The following is an 11496-nucleotide window of genomic DNA, read 5'->3' on the forward strand; positions in this document are numbered from 1 at the left end:
TAAGAGGCAATGCATAATAGTGTTATAGACATCAAAACATCACTCTAAATCTCATTTATTTCTACGTAATAAGATACTACCAATTCATCTGTACGATGACAAAATCTAAGAAAGTTTTGAATTTTGATAAGAAAGGAAAGCCATTAACTGTGGGGTGACTATGAGAAACCAAATTTGATTATAAATACAAGAGCCTGAAGTTCGGATCGTATCCTTCCCGGGCGCAGGAGCAGCCAATGAATCAAGTGACACGTGTATAGTTGCACAGGCCCTTAGCCGGGTGTGTCTCACTTGATCACGCGTACGCTTGATGAGGTTTCACAGCCACATTCATACAGCAAACATCCATGCTGTCACCTCCGAAAACCTCGGGACTTTATAACGTAGATGCATGAAACAACCTAGTCCGAGTCCTGACCAAACCAGAAATTAGCTCCAATCAATCTTATTGTCTTCTTTTGCATTAATCCTAGGTTTTTGCTTAGGCACCTAGTACTAGTGTCTAGTGATCGAGGAGTAGTAGATATTTATCAGTGCGATGAAGTACTACTGGAACGATGATCTTGGACCCAACCGTGGGGATCACGAGGACTTCCAAACAGACGATGAAGATAACCAAGAACATAGGGCTTCCGACCAGTACGAAGCCGACACCGAATCCGATATCGTCAGAGTTCCCTCACCAGACCAATCTCATGACGGCATTGACATTAACACTCCCTCTGCTGCGTGGCCTCAGAGCTATTGGTAATTAATTTATTCATTCAGTTGCGTGAGAGATAGATAGCGAACAATTTTGGTTCATATGTTACAATACTATTATTTGTATCATATTTATTGATCACATTTATGCAGAAATTTTACCCAAATCTTAATTTTCACTTTCTTTATTGAATGTTATGTGCAGGCAGTCGATGGATATGTACACTAGTGTGACGCCTCTCTCCCTTAGTTTTCTAACAGCAGGGGCCAGTTTCACAGGAATAAGCTCCCCTTTGTCCGCAAGTTACAAGAGGCAACAATACTTGTCACCCGATTGTGAATCTGCTTCGCTAAGTGCCAAATTACTCAATTCTGAAACAAGTTTAGACGACAAAGTTATTTCGGATAGAAGTTTAGATAGAGGAGTGTCTACCTTAACTGCCCCACCTGAGAAATTATCTATCTACTCTTCCTTCTCAAAATTCTCCGTCACTGAATTGCCGCCGGCAAAGGAACACTGCTGTTCATTCTCCCAAGCTCTACTTAATGGTAAAATAACAATCGCTCTTGGTTTTGTATTTGTCAATCGAACTCATGACGTACCTATCATAATCTTAAGGCGCGTGCAATTGCATTTAGAAGTTGAGATTCTTATGTGTCATTGATTATGCAGGAACGAATGTGCTATGTGGGATAGGACTACTTACAACCCCATATGCACTAAGAGAAGGAGGGTGGTTGAGCATCATAATGCTTTTCATGTTTTGTGTCATCTGTTGCTATACTGGAACTTTATTGAAGCGATGCTTAGAAAGCTGTCCTGGACTCCGAACCTACCCAGATATTGCCCAGGCTGCTTTCGGCCCACTTGGTCGTTTACTCTTATCTGTAAGTCTCTCATGGTCTCTAATATGTATATGAAATTTCCTATTTTCACACGCATGCCTGTATGCATATGTAACACAATGTTCTTTTATCAAATTGTCAACCTGAACCACATAATTGGTGGTCTAAACATAACATACTAGATTGTCTAATAAAAGAAAATTTTCGTGTATTTGTATATGGACTTATAAAAGTTGAAATTGTTTGATGGACACATGTAACAATTATGCCTGATTTCTGGATTTGCATCACAAAGTGGATATTTCTCTGTTTGAAGCAACACTGACACTAGGTTCTTGGTCCATGCAGGTAATTTTGTATCTAGAACTATATGTAAGTGCACTGAACTCTTAATTTCCTCTATATATGCCTTAATTTGGATCTGTTCTCTATCTGTTTTGCTTTATCATTCCCTCTTTTCATTATGCATGCATTGAAAGGTGAATGGGTTTACTCTTGTATAGGGTGCTTGTGTGGAGTTTCTGACTATGATGAGTGATAACTTGTCAGCACTATTCCCAAACACCACCATGTCAGTTTCTGGAATCCATCTTGATAGTAATCAAATCTTTGCCATCACAGCGACTCTTGTAGTTCTTCCAACTGTGTGGCTTCAAAACCTTAGTTTGCTCTCTTACCTCTCAGGTTTCATATCCTGATCACTTATCTTCTTGCAATCTTATGCTTCAATTTCATAATTCAATGTTGGACATCTAATTTATAAGCTCTAGCAACTGTATTATTCTACCAATGTTTTCAGTTGGAGGAGTGATTGCATCGATTCTGGTGGCACTTTGCTTGTTATGGGTTGGGGTGGTGAACCAGGTTGGATTTCATCACAGTGGAACAGCCTTAAACCTTGCAAATCTGTCTGTCACAATTGGTATATACGGTTTCTGCTACGCGGGTCATTCAGTTTTCCCAAATATCTACACATCCATGAGAGAACCATCACAATTTTCATCAGTTCTAATAACCAGGTGACCAAAAGAGGAATTCATTTTAATCTGCAGATGTGCCCAGAAGTTATATGCAGGACTAATTGCTTTGCTAATATATGTTTCTTCTGCTGCAGCTTTGCCTTTTGCTTTTTAATGTACACTGGGGTAGCAGTATGCGGCTATCTAATGTTTGGAGATGCAATCCAGTCTCAGTTCACTTTAAACATGCCCAAAGAATTTGTTGCTTCTAAAATTGCAGTCTGGACAACAGTACGATTTGAGAAACTTGCTTCTTTTTGTCAGAGTTTCTTTATCAAATTCCCAGTCCAAACTTCCCAATTGTTCATAGTTTTGAGAGTATTACATTTTGGATTGTGTAGATTGTGTGTCCAATGACAAAGTATGCCTTGACAATGACACCCGTGGCTTTGAGTGTAGAGGAACTCTTTCCTCAAGCTTGGATGGGATCTCACAGTCTCTCAATCTGTCTCAGAACACTTCTAGTTTTATCAACTTTGGTCGTGGCGTTGAATTTTCCATTCTTTGGTAAGAACATTTGCACTGCTACAATGGTTTAGATTAATGAATGAACAATGCCAGACTATAGGACAAGAGAACATTTTCGCTTAAATTAATAAGACAATACAAATTCTTTTGAATATCCATGAAAAGTGTGGTGTTTACTAAGCTGTTCATTTTGTCAACTGGACTGTAGGCTCTGTGATGGCATTTATTGGATCCTTAGTTGCAATGCTAGTGGTGAGTAATTTCTTCGTATAAGCATACACCTAGATGAATGCATGCAGTTCATAATGGATTAATTCAATTTTGTTTTCTACACTTCCTTGAGCACAGGCTGTTATATTCCCATGCCTATGTTATCTCAGATTACACAAAGGCGGAGTGACCAAGTTGGAGGTAAGAGACTAAGAATCTACCCATATCCATCATTATCATTGGTGTACATACTTCACCCCCTTTATCATATCAGAAATTAGCTTCTGTCATAATGCCTTTCACATTGCTTGTTTTTATTTGCAGATTGCATTTTGCATTTTGATTATACTTGTGGGGGTGGTTTGCTCTGTTATTGGCACATATTCAGCAATTACAAGAATATCTGACCAAATTGACTGAAGGGGGACAATATATCTCAACTCTACCTGGAACCTCCCTTTTGTTGAGTTCCAGAAGAAGCATGAGTTAATTCCCACCTGTATTATCTGATCAAAGATGTGCTTGTATATTAGCTCATTTGTTTGGCTGCTGATCAGGTTCACAACTTGCTTCAGGAATCTTCTTCCTTACTTAAAAATGGATGTATTCCAGTCTAATACTGAAAGGGCATCCACAACCTACTTAGATGCACACTGGGATTCTTCTTCTGAACAAAACTAAAGCCGGGAAGAACAACTGTGTGTCATTCCATCATTGGTTTGTTGCACCACGTTGTATCTAAGACTTAGACCTTGTTTTAATTAGGGTATGGCTTAACTATATAAGATACATTAATACCCTGCTGCGGCCTGCATGCATCTTCTGGTCTTTTCCTGTGTTTATCATACCCTGCATGCATTAAACTTGAACATCATTTCAGTTTAGTCTCCTGAGTGTAGATTAATCTAAGCCACTTCAAGTTTTCAGAGAAAGTGAATTCTAACAAGTCAGCTGCATCAATGACTGGCAATTGTCCCGTGAATCTCACGTACAGCAACATATGAGAATCGTCCACACGCTTATAAACAACTGTTGTTAGCAAAGAAGTCTAATAATTTCTAGCCCCAGCGCTCATAATTGTAACAGTTGGGAGTTAGGGGCATTAATTCTCTTAAGGGACAGGTTCCTAATCTGTCAATTTCGCATAAAATCGGATTGGAACATTCTCAGAATCTCAAACACTCAAACTACTTCTGTTGCAGAGCCAATGAACCATGGAAATGGAGGCCTTTTCGAAACTACATGATAATGATCTAACCATGTAAGACAGAAAAAATAAAAATAGTGTATGATCGAACTGACACATACAAAACTTGACAAAACAGTTTGTTTGTTCTGCTGTAAGTCTATCTTACATAGATCTCACCATCTGGAGATCTTTCTGATGCAAGAAAAAACTGAGGAAGTGAAGCTTCTTTGCTGAGATAAAGAGAGAGCCTGAGACTTATGCAGTACTCTGTCCCCGAAAAAAAGGACACTCCAGGTTCCATCACAATCTCCTCAGTGGAAGGGGTTTATGTATATATCAGTTATTTAAATTGGTAATCAAACAACACGACATAATAGATTGTGTAGCAAGAGAACATTTTCCAAACCCTTTTGAATATACACAAAATGTGTGGTGTCTGCTAAGCTATTCATTTTGTCAACTGGACTGCAGGCTCTGCGATGGCATTGATTGGATCCTTCGTTGCAATGCTAGAGGTGAGCAATTTCATCATACGCATATAAACCTAGATTAATGCATGCAGTTCATAATGAATTAATTAGATTTCGTTTTCTAATGTTCCTTGAGCACAGGCTGTTATCTTCCCATGCATGTGTTATCTAAGATTACACAAAGGCGGAGTAACCAAGTTGGAGGTAAGAAACTAAGAATTAATCTGCCCATATCCATCATTATCATTAGTGTGCATACTTCACCCCCCTTAATTTATCAGAAATTTGCTTCTGTCATAATGCCTTTCGCATTGCTTGTTTTAATTTGCAGACTGCATTTTGCATTTTGATTATACTTGTGGGGGTGGCGTGCTCTTTTATTGGCACATATTCAGCAATTATAAGAATAGCTGACCAAATGGCCTGAAGGAGAACAATAGCTTAACTCTACTTGGAAGCTCCCTTTTGTTGAGTGCCAGAAGTAGCATGAGTTAATTCCCACCTTTTTAAAATTACAACTCAATAAGAATTGTCTGAAAGATATGTGCTTGTATATTAGCTCTTTTTTTGAGCTGCTGATCAGGTTCACAACCTCTTTCAGAAATCTTTCTTCCTTAGTTAATTACACATGTTTTCCAGTCTAATGCTGAAAGAGTGAAAGGGCATCCACAAACTATTTTGATGCACACATGGATTATTCTTCTGAGAAAAAACTAAAGCCGGGAAGAATGATTATGTGTCATTCCATCATTGGTTTGCTGCACCACGTGATACAACCATTGTATCTAAGACTTTCTCCACGTACGAACAACTCAGTCTGTGAAATGCAGTGGCTTTAATTCTTGTTAAGTAGTAAAAACCACCTCATTTGCATAAGTGGAAATTTGGTCCTTTCATGTACTCACTAAACGGGATTAATTTCATTCCAACTTTCTAATTCACGAGCCAAACAGGGAAGGAGAATAGAACTAGTGCCCTAGTATCTCAATCATGTACAGTACAACAGTCCTGTTTCCTGTCCTCTCACAACTCAGCATAACATGTGCAACCGCCTGACAGTTCTGTTTATAGCATTCACAATTGCATTGGTTGCCTCACCACCGGTATTGGATTTGACAATTAGCACCAGCACATGAGTCCCTAATTTTATTTACTTATCCATTTTTGACAAACTATGTATTGATGAAAACAAAACACCCATCAGTCTTCAAATATGAGTTCAACAACCTCATACCTTAGTGATTGAGTGAGTTACCAATATGAATTTCTTATTTTCATTAGGGTGTGGTTTAAGTACTTACTGTTGAACCATATATGATACATTAATACCCGGCTGCAGCCTGCATGTATCTTCTGGTCTTTTCCTTTGTTTAACATACTTAAACTTGAACATCATTTCAGTTTAGTCTTGTAGATGTAGATTAATTTAAGCACTTCAAGTTTTCGTATAAAGTTAATGCTAACAAGTATGCTGCATCAATGACTGACAATCGTCCAGTGATCCAATCTCACATACATCAACTTATGAGAATTGTCCACATGTGTATAAATGATTTGCAGAAAGTTCTAGCTACTGATCATTTGAGTTTTGAAATTAGTAATTTAGTAGTGGGCTTTTTTGTTTGGTAGAGCAAAGGAGATATCAGATAGTAGATACCCATTATCTGTAGTAGACTGATTAATCCACCAAGATATCTGTGTTGTCTGAAGTGCCCTTATTTGTAGGACCAAAAAAAGAAAAGGAAGCCTTGCTTATTGGGACCTTGGAGGGGTATATGTCATATTGTCATGTGGGAGCTGTCCATCTCACAAAGCCTAATTGCCCTCGTCCCAAGGAGGAGAGTCATTACTCATCAGCCATGTGCAGCAGCCCCTTTAAATAAATTCTGAGTACAACCGACAACAAGAAAGGTTTGCTTGCTCACCATACTTTTAATTTGCACGAGGGTGTCATCATCACCATACTTCAATTGTGCCCTGTAACCTTGCAAGTACTCTGTAACTCTATGCACATTAAACCTGGTAAACCCTGCGGAGAAGAACAACCCAATAAGCAAAGGTTGCAAAATTTGGCTCTCTCCTTGGTGAGATTGGTCTTCCAATATATAGTCAAACCAACTTCCAGTATGAATGTTGGTATCCCCTTTTATCAGAGTCTTTCAGAGATGAATCACTGGATCCTTCAAATATGTATCTAACATACTATAGTCATTTGATCATTAGTATAGTGATGTAAACACTTTAAAAAGAATAAAAAAAAAATTATGAAATGCATTGCCTGGTTACTTTAGTAGTAAATATATATGTTAGGCAATTATTAGACTTAAAAACTTAAGTTATTAGAGAATAAGTCAATAATGTATATCAAGTTTAAACTCTCACTCACGTGCAGTCTCATCCTACATGTGAAAATTTAGACAATTATAAGTTGAGAAAGGATACAAGTGTAGTCCCACCCTATATCTTGCAAACCTATCAAAAAGTGAGAAATGATTGTTAAGGGTTTCGAACCCAAAATTTCATAGGAGTAAGACTACAATACTATGTTAAAACAACTTATGAATTAGTTGTTAGAAAATAGGCACCACAAGAATGAAATATGAAATAATAAATAATTGTTACAGCTGGGAGTTTGGGGGCGTTCTGATAAGGGACAGGTGCCTAATTAGTCCTGTCAATTACTCATAAAATGGGATTGGACCATTCTCAAACTAATTCGGTTGCAGAGCTAATGAGCCATGGAAATGCAAGGCTTCTTCAAAACTACACAATGACTAAGCTATAAAACCATGTAACTGACATGTACCAAACAAGACAATATAGGTAGTTTGTTCTGGTGTAACACTTGTAAGTATCATGTGTATGTAACCATACCAAACGACATCGTGGGATTTTGTCGTTTGACTCTCCGGTCTCTACCTCACACAGATCTCACCATCTGTAGATTTTTTTGTTTGTTCTGATATCTCCCCATCTTTTGAATGCAATAAAAAACTGAGAAGGTGAAACATCTTTGCTGAGAGAGAGAGAGTAGCCTGAGACTTATTCAGTACATTCAGACTCTTGAGTAGTCTGTCCCCAAAACACAGGACACTCCACATTCCACCATAACCTGCTCATTAATAGATCTCACTCACCCTCACGGCCTCACTCACCTATGACCATCCACTTCACTCACTCCTCAAACTACCATTTTAATTTCTTCCACGTTTTTGCTCACTTAAACCAGTCCATTTGAAGCCCACTATATTAAACCACCATGAAAGCCTGCACTTTCTGCAACTTCAAGCCAAACCCGTGTCTCAAGTTTCAGTCTTTTCTCATATTCTGCACTGTTGTTATCATTTGCTTCAGTACTGAAACCATACTCTGCTTCTCTAAAACTCCATTCCTTGTTTTGCCTCTCAAAACCCAAAAAATTCCATCTGGGTCCCCCCCAAGGTCCCCAAACAGGCTCCCTTTCCACCACAACGTCACCCTCACAGTCTCTGTCGCAGTGGGAACGCCTCCACAGAACGTTTCCATGGTCATAGACACAGGAAGCGAGCTCTCGTGGCTTCAATGCAACAAAACCCGAAACTTTTCCACATTCGACCCGACCCGCTCCTCCTCCTACTCGCCCATCCCATGCTCCTCAGCCACCTGTACGACCCGGACCCGAGACCTACCCATACCCGCTTCGTGCGACTCCAACAAACTCTGCCACGCCACTCTCTCCTACGCTGACGCCTCCTCCTCCGAAGGCAATCTCGCCTCCGATACATTCTACATCGGAAGCTCCGGAATTTCGGGTTTGATATTCGGCTGCATGGTCTCGAGCTTCAGCTCCAACTCAGAGGAAGACTCGAAGACCACCGGGTTAATGGGCATGAACCGCGGGTCTCTTTCCTTCGTTTCCCAAATGGGTTTTCCGAAGTTTTCGTACTGCATTTCAGGCTCCGATTTTTCGGGACTGTTACTTCTCGGCGACGCCAATTTCTCTTGGATCGCGCCGCTAAACTACACCCCATTGATCCAAATCTCAACCCCATTGCCGTACTTCGACCGAGTCGCTTACACCGTCCAGCTCGAAGGCATTAAGGTTTCCGATAAGTTGCTTCCGATACCGAAATCCGTGTTCGTACCGGACCATACCGGGGCGGGCCAGACCATGGTCGACTCGGGGACCCAGTTCACTTTCCTACTCGGGCCGGTTTACACCGCTTTACGCAACGAGTTCTTGAACCAAACCGCCAAGATTTTGACGGTTTTGGATGACCCGAACTTTGTTTTCCAAGGAGCTATGGATCTGTGCTACCGGGTCCCACCGGGTCAACCAAGACTGCCCCAGTTACCTTCCGTGACTTTAATGTTTCGGGGAGCCGATATGAAGGTATCGGGTAATCAGTTACTGTATCGGGTACCGGGTCAAGTTAGAGGGAATGATTCGCTGCATTGCTTCACGTTTGGGAACTCTGACCTTTTGGGTGTGGAGGCGTATGTGATTGGTCACCATCATCAGCAAAATGTGTGGATGGAATTTGATCTTCTAAATTCCAGGATCGGTCTAGCTCAGGTACAGTGTGATTTGGCGGGTCAGAGATTTGGTCTGAGTGTATAGTACTGCAATTGGACCGGTTGGATTATTGTGGAGCTAAAAACCATATTACAGTGGTCCTAAAAATATTTAATACGATTTTGTTGTCTTCATTCTGTGCCATACGATTATTGTATGGACCATTTTTGATTGGACGATAAGACTAGATTAGATAGATATAGGATAAAGATTGTTGCACAAACTTATTTTTGCCAATAATGTGTGATGGAGAGTTGATTTTGTGAAAAACAATTTAGATGTCACAGTTAAACCTAATATTAACAGTTTATTTGTGTTTTTTTATGTATAGTTTGTGTAATTATCTTTTTACAAAAATTGTTAAATGTTGATGTTAGCGAAAATATTGGAGTATCAAATCACAAAAATATTGACAAAATACTGAGGTAAATTAAATTGTAATTTTAAAACTCCAAATATATAAGTGTTATTGTACTTTGTAATATCATATTATCATGTTCTTACCTAAAAACACTCACGTGAAATTTTCAAATACTTAAACTCAAAACGTATAAGAGTAAAGTCTCACAGTAGTTGGTTCTTAAAATTTTGGTAGTCTACTAATGCTCAATTAATTTATTTTGTTAAATCTTGTGGTATTAGTTGAGATTCTAAGAAAGGAAAAACAATCGATTTCAGCATAAAGTTTATTGACACTTAAAATGGGAATTGAGCAACCAATGTGATGGTTGACAGCATCAAAGTGGTTCATTATTAGATATAGTACTTGGTTTGCTTCCTTCAACTTCTTATGTTTTTGGACCAATAATGGTTCATCACCACCCAATCTTTATGATTGGTGGTACAACAATAATTATGTATGGTAAAAGGCCGTTGTTTAGAACTTGCAAACATAATGCTATTCAAGCCCAATACTGCTGTAATTTAGACAGAGCTTAAGGCCCATAGCTGTTGTAATCTTTCTGTTGGTTTGTTTGTCAACAGCATAGTTGGAAGGCCCATTACTTGTTGTTGGTAGTTGGGACTTTTTTTTTTGGTCAATGGTAGTAAGGGTTAGTGTTGCTGTTTATAACTTTATAGATATGGATTTAATATCAATAATGCTAGTTGTTCCATATTTTTTTTCCTACATTTGTATCCTATCTGATGTGTCATTACTTTACTGAAAGGGTATTTCTTTTTTTTTTTTAAGTTTTTTTTTTTTAATTTTTAGTGTCCAATATATGAATGTCATGTAAGATGGTATGAAATTGTGGTATAAAAATGTGATAAGTGTAACATTACTGATTTAATATTTTCAAAGTTTAATCTAAAAAATTTATCTTCAAATCTCACCCCAATATCTACATGGTATCAGTAAACGTCCAACTTAATATATAAACTTTAGAATCTAACGTAATTCTACATCTTAAAATAAGTAATTTTGTAGATCACAATAAATAAAAGTGATAATCTCTTAATTTTATTGTTTGACGCAAAAGAATGTCTTAATGTAACACCCCTAGGATTAGATCTTTTGGCATATAATATTAGTTGTGGAGTTTCCTTTTCTTTATCTGTAACATTCTCAAACTTCATATTGATTGATCTGGTATGGCTGGCTGCTTTTCAGCTGTTGGCTTGGTTGGTGGTACTGGTAAATGAGAGAATATGGAATATTTTCTCGAAAAGGACAATGAAATTTGAAAGGTTAGAAGTATAACAAGGTCCATTAACATCAAAGCTGTTAAGATTGTACAGTAATGAACAAACGACAGCTAACAAGATGGTGTAACACACCTGCTGCTTCTTCTGCCTTGGTTTCAAAGTATCAACGGTAGGAGGTTGAAGGCTACCAGGCAACCATTCCCATTCTCCAATCAATCCCTTTTCTCACCCAAAAAATTAAATAATTTGACATAAATGCCCATTTAAAGAATTATAATAAATTTTTAATTGTATCAGGGGTAGGCTTTAATACAGATGAACAGTAAATAAACATGAATGTGGGTGTCGACATAGTGCGGACACAATATCGACACATGAAATTAAGATTTG

At 38.5% G+C, this 11496-nt stretch overlaps 2 protein-coding genes and 1 long non-coding RNA gene across 3 annotated transcripts; all 3 read left to right on the top strand.

Annotated features, from left to right (window-relative positions):
- Nucleotides 1-413: 413 nt before the first annotated feature.
- LOC147281620 (Transmembrane amino acid transporter family protein) lies at nt 414-4040 on the top strand. Its single transcript, XM_086247811.1, has 11 exons — nt 414-747; nt 908-1251; nt 1376-1590; nt 1897-1920; nt 2052-2232; nt 2348-2567; nt 2663-2798; nt 2909-3074; nt 3244-3287; nt 3384-3446; nt 3570-4040. The coding sequence occupies exons 1-11, from the start codon at nt 539-541 to the stop codon at nt 3663-3665; spliced, it is 1698 nt and encodes a 565-aa protein (XP_086103937.1). The 5' UTR covers nt 414-538; the 3' UTR covers nt 3666-4040.
- A 492-nt stretch (nt 4041-4532) lies between these two features.
- LOC147281621 (uncharacterized) lies at nt 4533-5400 on the top strand. The gene is made up of 4 exons (XR_015123141.1): nt 4533-4786; nt 4906-4949; nt 5046-5108; nt 5236-5400. It is a non-coding gene; the product is annotated as an uncharacterized LOC147281621 (long non-coding RNA).
- A 2134-nt stretch (nt 5401-7534) lies between these two features.
- Nucleotides 7535-9749, top strand: PCS1 (Eukaryotic aspartyl protease family protein). The gene has a single exon (XM_086247659.1). The coding sequence runs from the start codon at nt 8164-8166 to the stop codon at nt 9502-9504; it is 1341 nt and encodes a 446-aa protein (XP_086103785.1). The 5' UTR covers nt 7535-8163; the 3' UTR covers nt 9505-9749.
- The last annotated feature ends 1747 nt before the right edge of the window (nt 9750-11496 follow it).

This window comes from Dryas octopetala, chromosome 6, assembly GCF_963921425.1.
Source record: "Dryas octopetala chromosome 6, drDryOcto1.1, whole genome shotgun sequence".
In the NCBI taxonomy this organism is placed as follows: domain Eukaryota; kingdom Viridiplantae; phylum Streptophyta; class Magnoliopsida; order Rosales; family Rosaceae; genus Dryas; species Dryas octopetala.